At 49.5% G+C, this 21510-nt stretch overlaps 2 protein-coding genes across 2 annotated transcripts in view; both read left to right on the top strand.

Annotated features, from left to right (window-relative positions):
* ATP1A4 (ATPase Na+/K+ transporting subunit alpha 4) overlaps positions 1-6994 on the top strand; it is a 36403-nt gene extending 29409 nt beyond the window's left edge. Inside the window, exons 19-22 of the mRNA XM_032154002.2 lie at positions 1669-1799; positions 1916-2017; positions 6292-6383; positions 6687-6994. Of these exons, the coding sequence (XP_032009893.1) occupies positions 1669-1799; positions 1916-2017; positions 6292-6383; positions 6687-6715 (354 nt within the window). The 3' untranslated portion in view covers positions 6716-6994. The remainder of the gene's footprint in view (positions 1-1668; positions 1800-1915; positions 2018-6291; positions 6384-6686) is intronic.
* Positions 6995-10250: 3256 nt separating this feature from the next.
* CASQ1 (calsequestrin 1) lies at positions 10251-21510 on the top strand. Its single transcript, XM_032154001.2, has 11 exons — positions 10251-11048; positions 12837-12921; positions 13790-13890; positions 14598-14709; positions 15046-15119; positions 15477-15607; positions 17151-17196; positions 18239-18293; positions 18515-18615; positions 19406-19480; positions 20788-21510. Exons 1-11 carry the CDS (start codon positions 10770-10772, stop codon positions 20929-20931), a joined length of 1203 nt encoding a protein of 400 aa, XP_032009892.1. The 5' UTR covers positions 10251-10769; the 3' UTR covers positions 20932-21510.

The following is a 21510-nucleotide window of genomic DNA, read 5'->3' as shown; positions in this document are numbered from 1 at the left end:
TGTGCAGTCCTACAGATTTTCAAATTTATTTGATCTACGAGTTATTTATAAACATGCTGTTTTAGTTTTTAAAACATAGGCTTTTCTCTCCAGCCTAATTTATCTCTTTTTATTTTTTTTATTTTTTTTGAGACAGAGTCTGGCTCTGTCCCCCAGGCTGGAGTGCTGTGGCACCATCTTGGCTCACTGCAAGCTCCGCCTCCCAGGTTCACGCCATTCTCCTGCCTCAGCCTCCCGAGTAGCTGGGACTACAGGCGCCCACCACCACGCCCTGCTAATTTTTTTGTATTTTTAGTAGAGACAGGGTTTCACTATGTTGGCCAGGATGGTCTCGAACTCCTGACCTCGTGATCCACCCACCTCGGTCTCCCAAAGTGCTAGGATTACAGGCTTGAGCCACCGTGCCCGGCCTCTCTCCAGTCTAATTTAGATGCACCTCTTCTGTGTTCCCATGGCCCTCTGCGATCTCTCTTTTATAACCTATCTATTGTGCTGACATGGTTAGCATAATTATTTTCCCCACTAGACTCTAAGTTCCTTATGTGTAAAGTGTGAATGAAAGAACAAACGAATGAATGAATGTCTCCTATCTGATACCACTCTTTGGGGTATTTCTTTCCCCCCTGTATTCACATTGTCCTCTGGCCCCACCATCCTTTCTGACCTATATCCCCTGACTCTGCCTTCTTCCCTTTTTCTTTTTTTTTTGGGACGGAGTCTCACTCTGTCACCCAGGCTGGAGTGCAGTGGCATGATCTCAGCTCACTACAAGCTCCGCCTCCCGGGTTCACGCCATTCTCTTGCCTCAGCTTCCCCAGCAGCTGGGACTACAGGCAGCTGCCACCACGCCTGGGTAATTTTTTGTATTTTTAGTAGACACAGGGTTTCACCGTGTTAGCCAGGATGGTCTTGATCTCCCGACCTCGTGATCCTCCCGCCTCAGCCTCCCAAAGTGCTGGGATTACAGGCATGAGCCACCACACGCCCGGCCCTGCCTTCCTTTCTAACTCCACATTCTTCTCTTACCCTATCCTTCTTATTAATTCAATCCATATTTATTGAGCCATGCTACATGCCATCCACTGAACTAAGCACAGGGAGAGGACATAAAGCTAAATAAGGCAAGTGCTTGTTCTTGAGAAGCTCTCAGTCAGGCAAGGAAAACACAAACAAATCATAATACAACATGAAAAGCGCTAAAACAGAGACATCTGTGAAGTGCTGTGGGGTCTAAAGAGTGAGGACCTGGCCAGGCACAGTGGCTCACGCCTGTAATCCCAGCACTTTGGGAGGCCGAGGCGGTCAGATCACCTGAGGTCAGGAGTTCGAGACCAGTCTGGCCAACATGGTGAAACCCCATCTCTACTAAAAATACACAAATATTAGCTGGGTGTGGTGGCAGGCGCCTGTAGTCCCAGCTACTCGAGAGACTAAGGCAGGAGAATCGCTTGAACCCGGGAGGCAAAGGTTGCAGTAAGCAGAGACCACACCATTGCACTCCAGCCTGGGCAACAATAGTGAGACGTCTTCTCAAAAAAAAAAAAAAAAAAAAAAAAAGCATGAGGACCTGGCTCAGCCCAGGTGTCCTGAAAGGTGGGAGAGGAAAGAAGCCTTAGGGTGTACGGAATCCCCTTCTGACACTGTCTCCTCTCTCCCTGCCCTCTCTAGACCTATGAGCAACGAAAAGTTGTGGAGTTCACATGCCAAACGGCCTTTTTTGTCACCATCGTGGTTGTGCAGTGGGCGGATCTCATTATCTCCAAGACTCGCCGCAACTCAGTTTTCCAGCAGGGCATGAGGTGAACATCCCACAAAACGGCCCCAGCATTCTCCCAAGCCCCACACACCAGGACATACCATTTCCCTCTGCCTTTTCCTCTCCCTCACCGCCACACCCATGAATGTTTCTTCCCAGAAACAAAGTCCTAATATTTGGGATCCTGGAGGAGACACTTTTGGCTGCCTTTCTGTCCTACACTCCAGGCATGGACGTGGCCCTGAGAATGTACCCACTCAAGTGAGTAAGGGAAGAGATGCAAGCAGGGGATGTGCAGGCACGGGGGAGCATATAGAGGAAGGGTGTGTTTCACTAGGATTGTCATGAGCCAGGAGCTGCCTGGATACATGGAGCTACATGTACACTCAGTGATACAAGGAGAGTCATCTGTGCTCTGATAAGTGGATCTTATTTAGGGAGATATTAGAGACTGTGCCAAATGATCACAACCCACTAGACACACAAATTTAGCAGACTTACCAGTGTTTAACAGAGTGAAATCTTTTTCGTGATGATTGTGCTGTAGTTGTCCAAGGATACATATTGCTTGGAGCTGAAGTAACCATAAAAATAGCCTAATCTATGCTTAGCTAATTCTGTTGTACTTATGCAAATATGTTTTAATGTATATGTATGTGATCGTGCCTACTGAAATTCTCATTGTCTGGTGCCTTGTCTTGTTCAACTCCAGGTTTTTGCTTTGTTTTGCTTTGCATTAACATTAGTATATGCTTGATGTGGAAAAATTTATATTTAAAAATGTACAGAGAAAAAAGCAAATGTTCCATTCCACTCCCATCCCCATTACCCAACCCAACTTGCATAGGTAGCCTCAGTTAAGGATTTAGTATGTATTCTTCCAACACATTTCTTTATTTTATTTTATTTTATTTTTTATTTTGAGACGGAGTTTTGCTCTTATTGCTCAGGCTGGAGTGAAATGGCGCATTCTCGGCTTACTGCAACCTCCGCCTCCCGGGTTCAAGCTCCTGCCTCAGCCTTCCAAGTAGCTGGGATTACAGGCACCTGCCACCATGCCCAGCTAATTTTTTGTATTTTTAGTAGAGACGTGGTTTCACCATGTTGGTCAGGATGGTCTCGAACTCCCAACCTCAGGTGATCCACCCGCCTCTGCCTCCCAAAGTGCTGGGATTACAGGCATGAGCCACCACACCCGGCCTTCTTCCAACACATTTCTATGCATGTCTGTACTCTGCTCACCTTTCCATCCCTTGTAATGTTTTACACGAAGCTTTATACAATGTAGGCACTCAATTAATGTTCAATAGGAGACATTGGCACTGGCCTTAGACACTCACAATCCAAGGTGGAAATCTCAACTCTACTATGTATTATTCTGTGGCCTTGGACAAGTATGGAACCATTCTGAGCCTCAGCTACACCTGCAAAGTCTCAATAATATACTCCAGGGATGAACCTTGCAGGGTGTTGTGAGATTTACACGTAGAAATGAGCATAAAGCACCAAGCATGCTTAGGTCATGGTAGATGCCTTGTTACTAGTATTCTTGTTGTTATTAATGCCATTATAATGTTCTTGTTGTTATTAATGCCATTATAGACATAATAACAAATGTGGTTGAGTATTATCTATGCTTTCAAGCACTCTGTGTACACCTTAACCATAAAACTTAGCACCTAATATTGCGATTCTGTATTCTGTGTGTGTGTGTTCACCCTCTTTTCTCTGATTCCCCTGAGCTCCTTGAGAGCTACATGAGACCAACATGTTATTATTTTTATTTCCCCAATACCTAACACAGACACAGAGTACATAAAACAATTGTTTGTTGAATGAAGGGGTGAGGTGGCTATTTGTGTAGAAATGTTTATATTTGTGTAGAAATGTTTATATTTGTGTGTGTGTGTGGAATGAGCCATGGCCTAGGCTTGTACTGTCCAATACAGTGGCCACTATCCATATACGACTATTGTGCTTTTGACATATGAGTCTAGTGAGACTGGGGAAGTAAATTTGTAATTTTATTTAATTTTAATTAAAGTCAAAAACTAAAGCAATGTTTTTCTATATTATAACTTCATTATTTTGGCTGGACTACATTCCCCTTCAACTGTTGAAAATAATTTTGTATCTGAGTTCAGACATTCTGTCAGTGAAAAATATTCACTGAATTTCCAAGACTTAGGATGAGAAGAAGAATGTAAAATATCTTATTGATAATGCTGTTTGTTTTTTTTTTTTTTTGAGATGGAGTGTCACTGTGTTGCCCAGACTGGAGTGCAGTAGCGCAATCTCGGCTCACTGCAACCTCCGCCCCCCTGGTTCAAGCAATTCTCCTGCCTCAGTCTCCTGAGTAGCTGGGATTACAGGCATGTGTCACCACGCCCGGCTAATTTTTGTATTTTTAATAGAGACGGGGTTTCATCATGTCGGTCAGGCTGGTCTCGAACTCCTGACCTCATGATCTGCCTGCCTCGGCCTCCCAAAGTGCTGGGATTACAGGCGTGAGCCACCACGCCCAGCCTTGATAATGCTAATATTGAGGCCGAGGTGTAGTGGCTCCAATCACAGCACTTTGGGATGCCAAGGTGGGGGGATCGCTTAAGGCCAGGAGTTCAAGACCAGCCTGTACAACAAAGTGAGACATCGTCTCAATAAAAAAATTTAAAACTTAGCCAGGTGTAGCGGTGCACGCCGACGGTCCCAGCTACTCAGGAGGCTGAGGCAGTAGGATTGCTTGAGCCCAGGAGTTCAAGACTGCAGTGAGTTATGATTGTGCCACTGCACTCCAGCCTGGACGACAGAGCGAGTCCCTGTCTCTAAAAAAAACATTAAATGTAATTAAAATAAATAATGTTTATATTGATTACATATTTAACTGATAATGTTTTTGATATATTGGGTTAAATTAAAATATTATTAAAATTAATTTCATCTGTTTCATTTTACTTATGTTAATGTGGCTACTAGAAAATATTTTTACATGTGGCACACATTGTATTTCTATTGGACAGTGCTGGTCTAGGCCATTTCTTCTGTCACCCAAGGGAACAACTGCTGTCCTGATTCAACCCCTCCCCAGAATCCATCTTCCCGGTCTAATTATAAAAAGAGGTTGAGAAGGAAAACAATGTCCCCATCTTTGTAATGCAGAAGCATCAATATATTCGCTGACAAAGTATCTCCACACTAGATGTCTCAGACAGACCCCTCCTGCTCAGACAACCTCCCCTTTGTGGGCACAAGCCCTAGAGTATGCAGAGAGCACAGGGGTCTCCCTCAGCGGCTCCACAAAAGTTGGTAGAGAATCTTGTGAACATTGCATGTACCTCTAATATGACATTTATCATATTATATTATCATCGGCTTTTTTTTTTTTTTTCCCGACGAAGTCTCAGTCTCGCTCTGTCACCCAGGCTGGAATGCAGTGATGCGATCTTGGCTCACTGCAACCTCCGCCTCCTGGGTTCAAGCAATTCTCCTGCCTCAGCCTCCTGAGTAGCTGGGATTACAGGTGCACGCCACCATGCCCGGCTAATTTTTGTACTTTTAGTAGAGATGGCATTTCACCATGTTGGTCAGGCTGGTCTCAAACTCCTGACCTCGTGATCCGCCTGCCTTGGCCTCCCAAAGTCCTGGGATTACAGGCATGAGCCATCACGCGTGGCTATCACTGACTCTTTATGTTTCTGTCTCGTGCCTCTCCTCTCCACTCCTGATCACTAATCCCACAAGATTTGTCCTCCTCAAGGTAGGGCTCAGGCCGGGCACGATGGCTCATGCCTATAATCCTAGCACTTTGGGAGGCTGGGGCGGGCAGATTGCCTGAGCTCAACAGTTCAAGACCATCCTGGGCAACGTGGCGAAACCCCGTCTCTACTAAAAATACAAAAAAATTGGCCAGGCACTGTGGCTCATACCTGTAATCCCAGCACTTTGGGAGGCCGAGGCAGGCGGATCACAAGGTCTGGAGTTCGAGACCATCCTGACCAACACAGTGAAACCCCGCCTCTACTAAAAATACAAAAATTAGCTGGGCATGGTAGCAGGCGCCTGTAGTCCCAGCTACTCAGGAGGCTGAGGCAGGAGAATCACTTGAACCTGGGAGGCGGAGTTTGCAGTGAGCCGAGATCAAGGCACTGCACTCCAGCCTGGGTGACAGAGTGAGACTCCATCCCAAAAAAAAAAAAAAAAAATTGCAAAAGATTAGCTGGGCATGGTGGTGCACACCTGTAATCTCAGCTACTCAGGAGGCTAAGGCATGAGAATCGCTTAAATCCAGGAGGCAGAGGTTGCAGTGAGCCGAGATTGCACTCCAGCCTGGGCAACAGAACAAGACTCTGTCGCAAAAAAAAAAAAAAAGGAGGGATCAACCAGATCTTACTCAACTGCACTGTCTCCAGCACCCAGCACAGTCCCAGGCACACTGTAGACACAAGCAATGAAACATGCAATTCCTGTGCATTGCTCTCTGCACCTGTCCTCTTGCATCTGTCTCTCCTGCCATGCTGACTGGCTCTTGCTCTCTACAGGATAACCTGGTGGCTCTGTGCCATTCCCTACAGTATGGTCATCTTCATCTATGATGAAATCAGAAAACTCCTCATCCGTCAGCATCCGGGTGGTGAGGCTCCCCTGGGCCCCGCTCTGACTGAGTGGCCACCAGCCCCCTGACTAGCTCTCCCATCCCACCTAGTCCCTCCAGACCCACCACTGACTTTCTCCCCTCCTCGCTGCCAGCCTTGACTGCGCCTGGAGCCCAGACCTCTCTACCCCTTGGCTGCACCCCCCTGCTCCATCTGACCCTCAGTGCCCTGTGTTCCAGACCTCTTGCCTACAACCTTGTCCTTGCTTTCCCTTCTGCCTGTCTCCCCTGGATGCCTCTAATCCCTTCTCCCAGTTCATGCGGGCCTCTTCTCTTCCACAGGCTGGGTGGAGAGGGAGACGTACTACTAAACTCAGCAGAGGAAGAGCTTCATGTGACATAGGGGTGTCGTGAGAGCTGGGATGGGGCCAGAGATTATACGTTTGACACAACATCTGAGACACTAGGATGAATTATCTTGGATGAGAAAGATGGGCAATCCTGGGCTGGCTTGAGGGAATCACGGGCAGAGGATGAGGTGGGCTGAAGGGAAGCCCAGCGTGCATCTAGCTGGAGCCCGTCAGGGAGGGGTATGGTCCTGCCGAATCCCATAGCCAGTCTAGACAGTAAATGTCTGGAAAAGCCCTCACTGGCTGGATGTGTCAAATCTGATCTTAGGGGAGTGGGGATTACTGTGAAGCTCCCTCCACAGGTCTTCCTGATGACCAGGCTGGGGAAGTGTTTTAAGGAGCAGAGTCAAGGCTGGGATAGGTTCAGTATCAAGCATCCTTGCCCTTTAAAGTCACTCTCGGAGCCACTGGACAGCAAGGACAGGGCAAATGACTGCCTCAAAATTCCAGCTGAGATCAGAGAAATGGAAGGTGGGGGAGAAAGGAGCAGCTGAGCCACACGTGGCAGAGGGTCCACAGCATCTACACAGGGGGGCGGGTGGGGTGGAGTCATCTGACCCCACCTTGCACTTCCTGAGACCAGCTTGCAGACCACAGCGCTGTGGTGCTAGAAGAGATCAGATTGCATCAGTGAAAAGCCTGAAGTCCAGAGAGGTTAAATGACTTGGGAACGGCCATGTGCTGAGTGTTGTCCCTCATCTGAGAAAGGGACAGGTAGGAGGGACAGTCTCCAGGCATACTGGTGGTCCCTGCCCTCTACCCTCAGTCATCAGGGCTCCTCAACCCCATTCCGACTCTCAGCCTGTTTTCTCTGGTGTAGCCTTGAGATAGAGGCTATAACAAGACTTTCTGAATCCCTGTGGCCTTTACTGTGAAGCAGCCGCCCCCGCTCTGCAAGGGGTGATGGACTTTCCCAAGAGCCTGGCCTCTGTGCCTGGGCCCAGGTGCATTCTCAGATGAGTGAAAAGTCGTGGAGGGCCTTTCTCTCCTGCCCACCTTCGTCTCAGCATTTCTTCCTTCCCCTTCACCCGCTCATTCACTTTTGCTCTGTGAGCCCCTCCACTGTGCCATGTGGGTCAGTTCATTCTCAGGCCTCTTTCAGAGTAGAGCATTAGCTGTGCCCAAATGTGTACAGGGTGGAAGGGAAATGCTAAAGAAAGCTAAGGGAACACCATCAGCTATTACCAAAGCAAAACACATGTACTAGGTGTCTGCACACTACGCCTAACACTGGAACGAGGGCTTTATATACACCATCAAGTAAGTCACATAAATGTTTCCCTACCACCCATTCCATGTTACACAAGAAGAAACCAAGGTCTGTCCGTTTTCAGAACGTGGGCCGTTAATCACTTTCAGACTAGTCTTTCAGTGAGGGCTGGGCCAAAAATACACAAAAACAAAACAAAGCAAACAAAAAAAATAGGCTAGTGATGGGGAAGGATCCTGGGTGGGTCTGGAGGATGAGACGCCATGGGCTAGCAAAGAGAAGGCCATCATGAGTATCGCCCGCCATCTTCCCTACATCAGGCCCCTCCTCAGAGGTCTCTCTCCCTCTTCTCCTCCCTCTTCCATCACAAGGTCTCCTAGGGACAGTGCTATATCAGCCTGGGGTCCTTCCCCAATTGCTGACATGGCTGAACCAGACCCTGGAAGATCAATGGGCCAGGGTGTATGTGAGTGAGGTGGGAAGCAGGAGCACAGAGGGGCCAGCTCCTCGGGTTTCAGTAGCAGGAGCTTCAGGTGTCTGGTGGGTTAAAAATACAGAGGCCCCAACTCACGGTCATTTGATACCAGTGGCTGAGGCTTCTCAAGTCCAAGGGCCTGAAGGGAAGGAGACTGAGTAGAAAGTAGACAGAGTGAAGCATCGAGAGAGAGCAGTGAGGGCGGGCGCTGGAAAGGGGAAGTGTGGGACTGGAGCCAGAGAGGGCAACAAGAGGGAACGGGATGGATGGCAATGTCCGGTAGCTGTAGGAAAGGACCAGGAGATGGAGCAGACTCGCCACCAGAGTCCCATCTCACACTCTTGGGGGTACAAAAGGTCAGATTCAAGATGGAACAAGTTTTATGTTCCAGCGTTTCTGTCCCAGTGTCCCCCTCCTCCCCTGGAATGCAGAAGTGAGAAATCGGGGCTGGATATCACCTAGGTCATCTGCTTCTGGGCAGGCCTCCCCATCTCACCTGGCTGTCTTCACTCTGGCCGTGGGGCTTTCCCACATTCGTCACTCTTCAGGGAGACCAGGATATGGGCTTCTGAGGTCTCTTCAGCTCCAATGTGCTGTGCTCAGGCTAGCTCCGACCTCTCCTGCTACAGTGACAGCTGTCCCTCTTGGCCTCACTCCTGCCATGCTTTTGAGATTTTCTGTGGCCTTCCTTGTTTAGCTGTGTAAGGTCCACTACACAGACATGTGGAAAAGTTATTCTGTTAACATAATTACATGCCCCTCCCTGGATGCAAAAAAACAAACAAACAAACAAAAAACACCACTGTCCCTCTAGAATCAGAGATACCTCAGGGTGCGGTGGCAGCATGTGACTTTGATCTGACCCTCTATGGTCTCCCTCATGCCTCAGTTTACCTGTGCATAGTAAGAACCCTGGAGGGCCATGAAGAGGATCCTTCCTTCCTACGTATCCAGAGTTAAACTCACTACTCTGTCCTCACCCCCAAGCTGGATCTAGAAGTTTAAGCCCCTACCCGCCCATCTCTGCTTTGGATCTCGGGTGCACAGAATTAATCATCAGTCTTGGTTCAGGGCACAGGGTTCACTTCTTCATGCTTACCTAATGTTAATTTTTTTTGCCCTGGTGTCAATACCTGATCCTCTTTGTCTTGTCAAAGACATGGGAATAAATAGTAGCTATTCACTCTCCTTGGAAGCATGCAGCCTGGGAAAACCTCCCTTCCCACTGTGCCCCAGAAAACCGAGTCCCATAGGATCAGGGTAGGGAGTGCACACACAGGTGGCAACCAAATGACAGTCCCCTTCTCATTGTGGGCTTTATGGGCAGAGAAACCCCAAACCCACATCTCTACAGGACAGGATCCGGGCCAGCCCTGTCCTTCCCTGCATTCCCAAGTTAGGAGTGCTGAGTGAAGCAAAGGAAACTGGCTGGAGCTGAGCCAGGTCGCCAGTCTTGGACGCGGCTCCATCTTTTATTCAGAGAATGACCTCATCCTTGGTCCTGGTTCTTTAAAAGAAAGTGGAGGGGGTCTCTTTCCTGCAGCCTGGCTTGCACTTTTGTCGCTCCACTCTGCTACATAGGATCAAAGAATCAGAATCAGACTTCACCTACAGAAGATTCCCAGGCTTTAGGACATAGAGTCAATACCACATTTGTCCCCCTTTTGTCCTATATTATCAATTTAGCCTCTGACCCAGTTAGCTCCTCCTCTCCACTGCATTTAACTTCTAATTACCCTTGCCCTACCCTCGGCCCTCCCTAATTACCCTTATACCTCCCCTCCCCCAGCCCCAGCTTCATTTACCTCCGACTCATCTGGTCTTATTTTTAGCTCCGGCATCTCTCCTTTTCCTTTCTTAATATGGCGATGAGCTCTTAGGCCAGCATGGGGACCGGGGCTGAGGTGCTCTGGACACTGGAGGAGGGGGAGGGAAGGAGCCCCTGGAAGCCTGGGGGAGAAGTGTAGGAGGTGGGAGGATTCCGGCCCGCATGGAGCTGTCCTGGCCTCAGAAGGTTATCCGTCTCTCCTGCCAACCATGGAGACATATTTAGACAGGACCAGGTGGGGACTGAGGGGTGCCAATTTCAGGGGGCAGCTCCGGTTCCCTCCCCACCCCCTGCTCCTATTCCTCCTCCTGACCCTTTTTCCCTTGGCTCTGTCGGCAGTTTCTCCAGGACCCAGCAGTGTCCTCTGTCCACTGCTCTGGGCCATTCCCCAATCCCCCCTCCCACTTGAGCCCCTAACTCAGAATCTGGGACCCAGGGGCCCCTCCCTACCCCAGCTAACCTCTTCTGGACCAGGAGAGCCAACCCAGATCCCACTACCTCCATGAGTGCTACAGACAGGATGGGGCCCAGAGCTGTGCCGGGTCTGCGGCTGGCACTGCTGTTGCTGCTGGTGCTAGGGACACCCAAGTCAGGGGTACAGGGGGAGGAAGGGCTGGACTTCCCTGAGTACGATGGTGTGGACCGTGTGATCAATGTCAATGCAAAGAACTACAAGAATGTGTTCAAGAAGTATGAGGTGCTGGCACTCCTCTACCATGAACCCCCCGAGGATGACAAGGCCTCACAAAGACAATTTGAGATGGAGGAGCTGATCCTGGAGGTGAGTTGGGGGCACTGCAGGCCTGCAGAGCATGTCTAGCCCCTCTCTGGAATCCCCTATCCTACACCCATGTAGCTCTTTGAGGATGGGATCTGCGGGTGAGGGGCAGTGTGGTAGGACCCCTGTCTTGACCAACAGGACGCAAGTGGCATGTGGCTTTAGTCAAATGAGAAACAGAGTCTCAGGAACCCAAAAGTACTATCATCGTCAGGTAATCCTTTAGCGGGGGTGCTGCAGGAAGAGCTCCCCTCCCTGCTATAGGAGGCTGGTAGTATTTGACTTAGGTTTGGCTAGGACAGTGGGGGTGAAAAAGGGAGGTACTTGGAGGGCCAGGGGAGAACAGCAGTGTATATTGCACTCCCCTACCCCACCCATCTACTTAGCCAGAACACATCCTCTCCACATACTTCAGGGGCTGCACCCCAAAGAGATCTAAACTGAGTGTAAATGTAAATGTTATGATACTTGCATGCCATGTTTAAATATCTCCTAGAGATCATGCCTCCCATTGGACTCCCAGTCCCCTCTCTCTTCCTTTCCCCTCCCTAATTCCCCATTTGTCTCCATTGGATAAGCTGGATGCCCTCACTGGAAAATTCTTATGGTTGCAGGAGGTGTCAGAATGTCTTCCCCAATATTCTTTGTGGGAAAAGTCTTCTCACCTCCAAAATGACTTCAGGCCCAAAGGAGAAAGGGGTTATCATAAGAAAAGAAAAAAAACCTATGTTTGGGAATGTGGTCATACACACCGACCTTTAGGAGCTGGGATGTGTGAGTTTTCTTGTCCAAGCTCCTGCGGCCCCTTCTCTGGCTTGGTATTCAGATAGGCCTCAGCTTGTCCAGAGCTTGGAGCATTTCAGGGTGAGACACCGGAACCACAGGCTTTCATTTTGTGCACCCCTGCTGGGTGCTAGAACCTGCCATCTGATTAATGAGCCAAGTATTTTTATCCTGAGTGCTCAGTATCCCTGGCCATCCACCTGCCAACCGCCTCCCTTCCCCGCCCCTCTGAGAATCACAGTGCCTGAGTCTGTGCTGAGTGGGGGTAGAGCTGCAAGCTGTGCCCACAGCAGAGAGAATCAGGGTTGAACACTAAGCTGGAAGGCTTATGGAGGCAGGGACCTCCAGGTGTGACTGTCCACAGCCTAAGGACAGGCTAAAGTAGAGTGCGAAAGCGGAAAGTTGGGCCCTGATGGGGAGAACTGTCCAGTCGCTGTCAGTCTCTCTCCCTCTGAGGGGTAACAAATGGTGACCTCTTATCTCAGCTCTCTGGCCTTCCCCACTCCTCAACAACATGACCAGACCCACCACTACCCTCCCACCCTCCAAAATTCTTCCCATTGGGAGTCACTCTGAAGAATCTCAGGGACTTCCAAGATCAACCCCACACTGAGCTTGGCCCTTGACCAGGGACAGGGACCTCCAGGTGTGACTTGACCAGGATGGAATGCAGGACTCAACCCTGAAGGAGGGAAGGGGCCCTCAGTCACTCTGAAGCCAGACTCCTCAGCACCTCTCAGGCACTGGGAAGTATTGAGTGCAGTGTCTTCAAGTCCAACATAATAAGCACATTGCAAATGAGCAATCAATATTCATGAACTAAGTTGAGCCAAAAACAGAACTGTGTGGCTGTAGGGAATTTGGGGGATATTCTGGATCTTAGCAAAGGGTCAAGGTCAACTCTTATATCTCCTGCACCTCAACTGACCCAACTTGAAAGCAAGAGAGGGAGAATAGGGGACAATAAAAATTCCAGGGGCTAATTTTAATCATAATCCTTCTCTCCAGTTAGCAGCCCAAGTCCTAGAAGACAAGGGTGTTGGCTTCGGGCTGGTAGACTCTGAGAAGGATGCAGCTGTGGCCAAGAAACTAGGTAAGAGAAGGGAGGGCAGGGGAGGGGAAGGTGGCATTGAGACAAGGGGAGGTTTAGGGAGGAGGACCTGTCAGGCAGTCCTTGGGATCCAAGGGGCTTGGGAACCTCTCAGATTTATGTCTATTCTAAAAGAGGGGGTGAGAAAATATGAGGTTGGGAGGGTTATGGCTCGGTGACTCTGCCTCTCTGCCTCTCTAATCCTTATGAAGTTCCATGCTCAAATCCCAGAAAGAGGTGGGGGAGGCCTTCTTTATACTTACCTAAAAACATGGCTAGGTGCTGGAGGGAAGGGGAGTCAGGGAATACAGGCTGGGCTGGCCAGACCTCTGCAAACTCCGCTTCCAACCCCTCCCCTCCAGAGCCATGGTTGTTACAGCAGTCAGCCACTAGGGGGAAGCACAGGCTTGAGACGGGATTCTGGACATGAATGGGGGAGGGGTGGTCAGTAATAATGAAGTCATCTGGTCAGTAATAGCAATTAAAGAGCTTGACTGGGAACCAGCTACTAGAGTCCTCAGAGGGGGTGGCATGAATACTCATCTCTAGTCGTTGCACTCAGAGAAGGGGAGAAATACTGCTAGAATCTACACCTCTCTATTCCCTCCCCTCACCTTACCTGATCCCCCAGCTCCTCCCTAGAAAGCTCTGGGGCCAGGCTAGCCCCCTGGGCTTAATCCAGGGGCAGAGACATCAGGCCTGTCGACCTCTGGGTCAGAAGAGGTGGGTGGGGCAACGGGCCCATGAGGTGGAGCATATGGGGCCCCGGTGATTATCAAATGGGCTGTGGCCAAGGATTTGGACCTTGGATCTGCGGGAAGCCTGGGATCACAGCTCACCACCCCACCCCTGCGCCCGGCTCACTCCCTAGGCCTAACTGAAGTGGACAGCATGTATGTATTCAAGGGAGATGAAGTCATTGAGTACGATGGCGAGTTTTCTGCTGACACCATCGTGGAGTTTCTGCTTGATGTAAGGACTCCCCTGGACCTGACGGCCTTGCTTGAAAACTCCACTGCCTGCTCCCTAGTCCCTACCAACCCCAACCTGACACTGCACACACACACACATCACACACCACATGCACATACACCACACACACCACACACCACACATGCACACACACCACATCCATGCCACACAAATGCGCACACCACACACACACACATGTACACACACACTACACACATGTACACACATGCACACAATAGGCCACACATCACCTACATACCACACACTACGCATATGCACCACATGCACACCACACACACTACACACACCACACACACACCATCCATACACACCACACACACATCATATACATGCCACACACCCACCAGATATATCACATGCACACACACCATACATGCACACACACCACACATGCACACACACTACACACATGCACACACCACATGCACACTCCACACATGTACACACACCACACACGTTCACACACATAACACACTTGCCACACATGTACACAAATATCCATCATACATATAATATCACATAAACCACACACTGCACACATCACACACATAACACATATACCCCCCGCCATAACACTGTCAACATCTAGCCCCCTCCTCCAGTTCCCCAGCCTTCTTTTCCCTAGGTCCCTTTCTGGTTCTACTCGAGGATAGAAACTCTCTTCCTGCAATGTCCTCCTCTTTCAGGTCCTAGAGGACCCTGTGGAATTGATTGAAGGTGAACGAGAGCTGCAGGCATTTGAGAATATTGAGGATGAGATCAAACTCATTGGCTACTTCAAGAGCAAAGACTCAGAGCGTGGGTAACCCTCAGACTCCACTGTGCCCCTCTCTGGATTCCCATCTCACCCGTCCTCCCACCTCCCCACATCACCCAGTGTCTCAGCCTCTACCTCCACACTTCCCACCTCTTCCTCTGGCCGTGGTCAGCACCATCAACAGCTCTGACCTCCCTGTACTCTGGGGGTTCCCAGACAAGAACCTCCAGTATTCCACCTTCCCCTCACTCTCGAAGAACTAGAGGGGGTGGGTCTCAAAATGAACCCTGCCTGCAAAGAATTGGGGACGGTAGTGGGGGATGATTCCCGGGCAGACCCTGGTTTCCCCAGAGACCGACTCTGCATCCCCCCCCCAGATTACAAAGCCTTCGAGGATGCAGCTGAGGAGTTTCATCCCTACATCCCCTTCTTCGCCACCTTCGACAGCAAGGTTCTCCTCCCCGCGGCTGTATTGGTTCTGCCTCATGTCCTGAAGCTGTCCTCCAGTTTCCTCTCCCAGAATCCGATGGCTGACCTGGTCCCTTCCTACGCGCTGGCACTCCCTACCCCATCCTGGCTCCTCCCATTCCATAGATTTAGAGCTGAAGAGGGGCTTTAGATGATCTAACACCCCTCTCATGTTAAACCCAACCCCAGGGAAGTTAAGACACTTGTCAAGTGTCACAGTGGCAGTGACAAGGATCCCGGCTTTCTGACTCCCTTCCTAATATTTGTTCCCCCGTAATACTGCTTCTCGACATGACCCTGTGTCTCCTGCTCCACTCCCCTCCTACCCCCTCTCCCAAAGGTGGCAAAGAAGCTGACCCTGAAGCTGAATGAGATTGATTTCTATGAGGCCTTCATGGAAGAGCCTGTGACCATCCCAGACAAGCCCAATAGCGAAGAGGAGATTGTCAATTTCGTGGAGGAGCACAGGAGGTGGGGACCAAGGGCAACCCTCTCAGCGGGGTCGGCTCCTCCTTGGGCTAGAACATACTGTGTGAGATGGGCTGGGGAAAGCTTAGCCAACTGGGAAGTCAGTCTTGCCTGGAGATGAATACACTTTGGGCACCAGTGCTCTCTGATACACTGATAATTTTGCACAATATTTTACACCCCAGTACTTAGCCCTGAGCCCTACACAGAGAGGGTCCTTCATAAGTGTGTATAATTCAATGTGAGGTCGATTGAGACTTAAATAATCTCTGTCAACAAACGAGTGTTGACTGCCTGTGGTGGGGCAGGAACTGCAAGGTACTTTCCATCTCTTTGATTATATTAAATCCTTTTAACCTCAGTGAAAGGTTCTACAGGTAATAAGTGTCAGAGCTGGGATTTTAACCCTGATGCGTCCCATGTTTGTTCTTTTCTTCTTCTTCTTCTTTTTTTTTTTTTTTTTTTGAGACCGAGTCTTACTCTATTCCCTAGGCTGGAGTGCAGTGGCGCCATCTTGGCTCACTGCAGCCTCCGCCTCCTAGGTTCAAGCGATTCTCCTGCCTCAGCCTCCCAGGTAGCTGGAATTACAGGCACACCACCACACCTGGCTAATTTTTGTATTTTTAGTAGAGATGGGGTTTCACCATGTTAGCCAGGCTGGTCTCAAACTCCTGACCTCAAGTGATCCGCCTGCCTCGGTCTCCCAAAGTGCTGGGATTACAGGCATGAGCCACTGCACCCCGCCCCATGTTCTTTCTAATACAATACCCTACACCAATGGTTCTCTACAAGGTGGGAAGGAGTGGTGAGGTGGGCATAGGTTTTTGCCCTCCAAAGGATGTTTGGCAATGTCTAGACACATTTTTGGTTGTGCGGAGTGCTACTAGTATTTAGTGGCTAGAGGCCAGGGATACTGCTAAACATTCTACAGTGCACAGAACAGCCCCCTACTACAAAGAATTATCTGGCTCCAAATGGCAATAGTGCTGAGGTTGAATAACCCTGCCAGGCACTCACACATAATTCCCTTCCTTCATAGTAGTCCACAGCTGGAAATATCCAATCACTCTGTCCCCCAGGCTGGTGTGCAGTGGCGGATCACTGCAAGCTCCCTTGCAGTATATACAGTACTTACTCTCTCCCATACTACTGGCTCCCTTCATCAAGGCAGGAACATGCTTGCCTGGTTCAACTGTATGTACCCAGCACCTAGCATAGTGCTTAGAACATATCGGACACTCAATCATAGTGAGTGAATGAATGAATGAATGAATAAATTAATGAATATCCTGATGTCCAGTTCTTGCCTTTCTCCCCCAGAGTCTCTCTTCCAGTCCCTTTGCCCACCCTCCCCTCTCCCACCACTTTAACCATGCAAAGAGCTGGGCCTGGTGCCCAGAGTTGAGGCCTTGCCAGATGGCTTTGTTCTAGGCTACAAGCTGTCTGTGCCCTGGCTCTGACCTAGAGGCACCCTCTGCTACTGGACCCTCTGGAGGGGGTGTCCTTCTAACCCACTGAGTAATGACACTCTGTCTGTCTCTTCTAGATCAACCCTGAGGAAACTGAAGCCGGAGAGTATGTATGAGACCTGGGTGAGTGTCCCTGGCCAGGGTCAGGCCCTCAGGGAAGCATGGGTGCCAGAAGACTCAAGTCCTAGAAAAACCCCACCCTGCTGCTCCTCAGGCCCATTTGTAGAAAAAACAGTGCACTGACCGGCCGGGTGTGGTGGCTCACGCCTGTAATCCCAGCACTTTGGGAAGCCAAGGTGGGCGCATCACGAGGTCAGGAGATCAAGACCATCCTGGCTAACACAGTGAAACCCCATCTCTACTAAAAATACAAAAAAATTAACAGGGTGTGGTGGCAGGCGCCTGTAGTCCCGGCTACTTGGGAGGCTGAGGCAGGAGAGGCAGAGCTTGCAGTGATCCGCCACTGCACACCAGCCTGGGGGACAGAGTGAGACTCCGTCTCAAAAAAAAAGAAAAAAGAAAAAACAGTATACTAGCAGCAACTGAAGGATTTCTACGCTGAAGAATGTGTGAGAAAATGGGAGACAGACATAATTGAAGATGACAAGGGAAGAGCCTCAAGCCTGGGGATAAAGGGATTATCAGAGGAAGTGTGGGGCCTTGGAGCTGAAAGGAGTGTCACTTGGAAAAAGGTCACCATCACAAGAATATATCTGGCCAGGCGCAGTGGCTCATGCCTGTAATCCCAGCACTTTGGGAGGCCGAGGCAGGTGGATCATCTGAGGTCAGGAGTTTGAGACTAGCCTGACCAACATGGTGAAACAATGTTGTACTAAAAATACAAAATTAGCCAGGTGTGGTGGCGCATGCCTGTAATCCCAGCTACTCAGGAGGCTGAGGCAGGAGAATCGCTTGAACCCGGGAGGCAGAGTTTGCAGTAAGCCGAGATAGTGCCATTGCACTCCAGCCTGGGGGACAGAGCGAAACTCTGTCTCAGAAACAAACAAAAAACCCTAAAAAACAAAAGAATATATCTGGTCCTGAAGCGGGACTTCCACAAAATTGAGGTTCGATGAACATCTAGGATCTGTTCAGGGCTCCTCAACTTCAGGGAGTATAGTAAGGTCTTCTCCAAAACCCTGTTCTCCTTCTTACCCCCTGACAGGAGGATGATATGGATGGAATCCACATTGTGGCCTTTGCAGAGGAAGCTGATCCTGGTGAGGGAGGAATACCGGGTTGAACTGGAGGGAAGGCAGGGGGAGGTGGATGTGTTTATTGGAGCATGGGCCTCGCTAGGAGGCTTTCCTGGGAGTTTGCAAACAGCCTAGGGCTAAACATGTGAAGCTTGGGGAGCAGGGAGGTAGCTCTGCACTCTCGTTTCATCTGGGTCCCTTTCCTGTCTACACACCTCACACCTTGCACTTGTGTTCCCTCCAAGATGGTTTCGAGTTCTTAGAGACTCTCAAGTCTGTGGCCCAAGATAACACTGAAAACCCAGATCTTAGCATCATCTGGATTGACCCTGATGACTTCCCCTTGGTAAGAGGCACAGCTCAGGCACTGCTATCCTAAGGCGGGGCCTTGGACTATGACATCTTCTTAGTGAGGGCTTTGTTTCAGAGGCCCCATCCCCACCTCCTAGCTGGGGGGCCCTGGGAGGGTATGCATGTTGCATGCTTAAGGAGGCATGGAGGGCATCTTGAGCAAGGGGAAACAGGACGGGACATCACACACATTCCCAGAGCAGAGGCTGGATGGGTAGCTCAGGTGCTAGGGCTGACTCCTAAAGAAAACCAGTGTTTTGAGGCACAATAGCCCTGCACATGGGTATACACACTCAATCATAGAATCTTAGCACAGAAATTCCCTGTTTCAGGAGATGATTTTGTTCTCAGCTACATTCCTAACACCTAGCACTCACTGTTGAATGAGTAACTGAAAGAACAAAGAGAAACGTGAGAAACATTGGCACTTACCAGGTATACTTGCCTTATTTCAGAAATGTAAGATCTGAGGGCCAGAGAGAAGTGACTTGACCTTGAACACAAGGATCTGATCCAGGATCAGAACAGGGTTCCCTACCCAGTTTTACTCAGAAAAGAGGGGCCAGTGCGCCCGGCTGACCCTCCCAATGCTCTCCCTTTAGGATTTCTCCTCTTTTGCTGTTTAGTTCTACCCTTGCCTTGATGCCCTCACAGGTGGACCTGTCCCCATCCACTGCCAGTTCGCGCTGTCCCCTCTCCATCCCTGGGCTGACCCTCACACTCATCCTCCTGGATTCATGTGCTCCTAGCACCTATTAAGTTGCCATATTTGGATCTCTCTACAGCTGGTCCCATACTGGGAGAAGACGTTTGACATCGACTTGTCAGCCCCACAAATAGGAGTCGTCAATGTTACTGATGTGAGTTTCCTGTCCTCATCCCTGATTGACCCCAGACTCTACTTCCTAGCACAGCTAGCTCTCCTCCTCTCTGCTAACTAGGAGTTGGGCCCTTTTCACAGGACGCAGACATGCCCAGTCTAGTGGCTGCATGGAGGGGGAGACTTAGGATCTGAATGTGGCCCTGTCCCACATGTTGGAATCAGTGGCACATCCTTCAAGGCCCAGTTCAAATTCTTTCTCCTCTGTGAAGTCTTTCCAGATCTCCCATTTAGAATCATTCCCTCCCTGGCACTCCCAGGGCTCAATAGCCATTGAGAACATGACATTTAAATGGCTATTTATGTGTGTCTCTTCCAGTAGATTTTTGAGCTTGTTCAAGGCAGAAGTCTTCTCATGCACACACAGTAGGTGCTTCAAAACTGCTAAGTTGAACGGAATGAGCCACAGTCTCTGCTTTCATAGAATTCTCAGACTAATTGGAGAGGCAGGTATTCCATTAACTACAAGGCCAGAGCTGTTAAACTTTATAATAACGATACAAATAAGACACAGGAATCACATTGATTTCTGCTTGACAGAATCAGAGAAAAGTTTAAGAAAAAGTGACATTCAAAATGGAGATTCTACAATGTATATGATTTCAACAAGTGATGATTCAGGGAAGTCAGTTCCAAACTGAGGAAAAAGCAAGATCAAAAGTTAAAAACAGGAAAATGAATATCAGGTTCTCGGAAAAGGCAGGTAGATTTTTATGGTTGAGAGCCTAGAGATCACTGAGAATGGTACTAGAAAAGCAGGTTATGAAAAGCCCTGGGGCCAGGGTGCTGGCTCGGGCCTGTAATCCCAGCATTTTGGGAGGCCAATGTGGGAGAATCACTTGAGGCCAGGTGTTCAAGACTGCAGTGAGCCATGACTGCACCTCTGCACTTGAGCCTGGGCAATAGAGTGAGACCCTGTCTCTTTTAGAAAAGAAAGAAAGAAAGAAATGTCCTGAATGCTGAAGAGTTGCTAACTTTATTCTTATAGGCCATGAAGAGCTACCAGTGGTTTTGCACCAAAGGCATAATAGGGAAGTTCAGTGTGGCAAGAGCATGGAAGACAGATTGAAGGGAGAAGGTCTATTTGCCAATCCAACTTTTCTTCCCACTCTCACCTGTCACTATTCTAACCCATACCTTCACCTGGACAGTTTCCCTGGCCATTGGCAGATGAAAGGAAGGGACTGAGAATGTAGGGAAGGATGTACAGAGTCCAGTGAGTGGGAAGACAGATCCTAAGACCTGGGTTGGACTTAGCTTCTGTCCCCTGCCTGTGCCATCTCCTAGGCGGATAGCGTATGGATGGAAATGGACGATGAGGAGGACCTGCCTTCTGCTGAGGAGCTGGAGGACTGGCTGGAGGATGTGCTGGAGGGCGAGATCAACACAGAGGACGATGACGATGATGATGACGACGATGATGATGACTAGTTGCTATGGCAACCATCTTTCAGCCCCACTGGTCTTTTCATGCTCTCTCCTGCCTTCCCTTGTCCTTCCCTGAGTTCCTCCAGGGAGACTAGGTTATTCTCTGCCATAGAGCTAACTGGGGTCTATACGCCGGGTGCTGAGACCCTGATCCCCCTCATTTGATGAGGAAATGAGCTACTTTCCGCTAGACACCAGCCCAGCTCTCTCTTATCTGACTTCTGTTTCTTATCCCATAACTTACTTATATCTTTTATGTGTCTCTTTCATCACTCTCCATACTCTTTCTTGTGATTCTCCTCTAGCCATATATATGGGCCCCATCTCTGTTCTGTTCCCTCCATCTATGCACAGCTTTCCCCCACTCTCTCTAATCCTGTATCTTTCTGACTGTCCTGTCCTTGGCCAGAAGGAAGGGAGAACACTGTGTTTGGGACTGTATCTCAGCAATCACTTGTTAATGTATTTGGGTCAAATAAGAGGCCTCAATAAAGACATTTGGGGCAACATGAACAAGTGTATGTTGGTGAAGTCTCACCCTTATGGCAGGAGGAGGTGGCCTCTGATGGGGAATTCAGACGT

Source organism: Hylobates moloch, unplaced genomic scaffold (genome assembly GCF_009828535.3).
Source record: "Hylobates moloch isolate HMO894 unplaced genomic scaffold, HMol_V3 SCAFFOLD_5, whole genome shotgun sequence".
NCBI lineage: Eukaryota > Metazoa > Chordata > Mammalia > Primates > Hylobatidae > Hylobates > Hylobates moloch.
This window is presented reverse-complemented; position numbering and strand designations above follow the sequence as displayed.

Coding starts and splice junctions, on each gene's coding strand:
- CASQ1 (XM_032154001.2), top strand. CDS start 10,770: ATGAGTGCTACAGACAGGATGGGGCCCAGAGCTGTGCCGGGTCTGCGG. Junction 14,710..15,045: donor CAAGAGCAAAGACTCAGAGC/GTGGGTAACCCT, acceptor TCCCCCCCCCAG/ATTACAAAGCCTTCGAGGAT. Junction 15,608..17,150: donor TTCGTGGAGGAGCACAGGAG/GTGGGGACCAAG, acceptor TGTCTCTTCTAG/ATCAACCCTGAGGAAACTGA.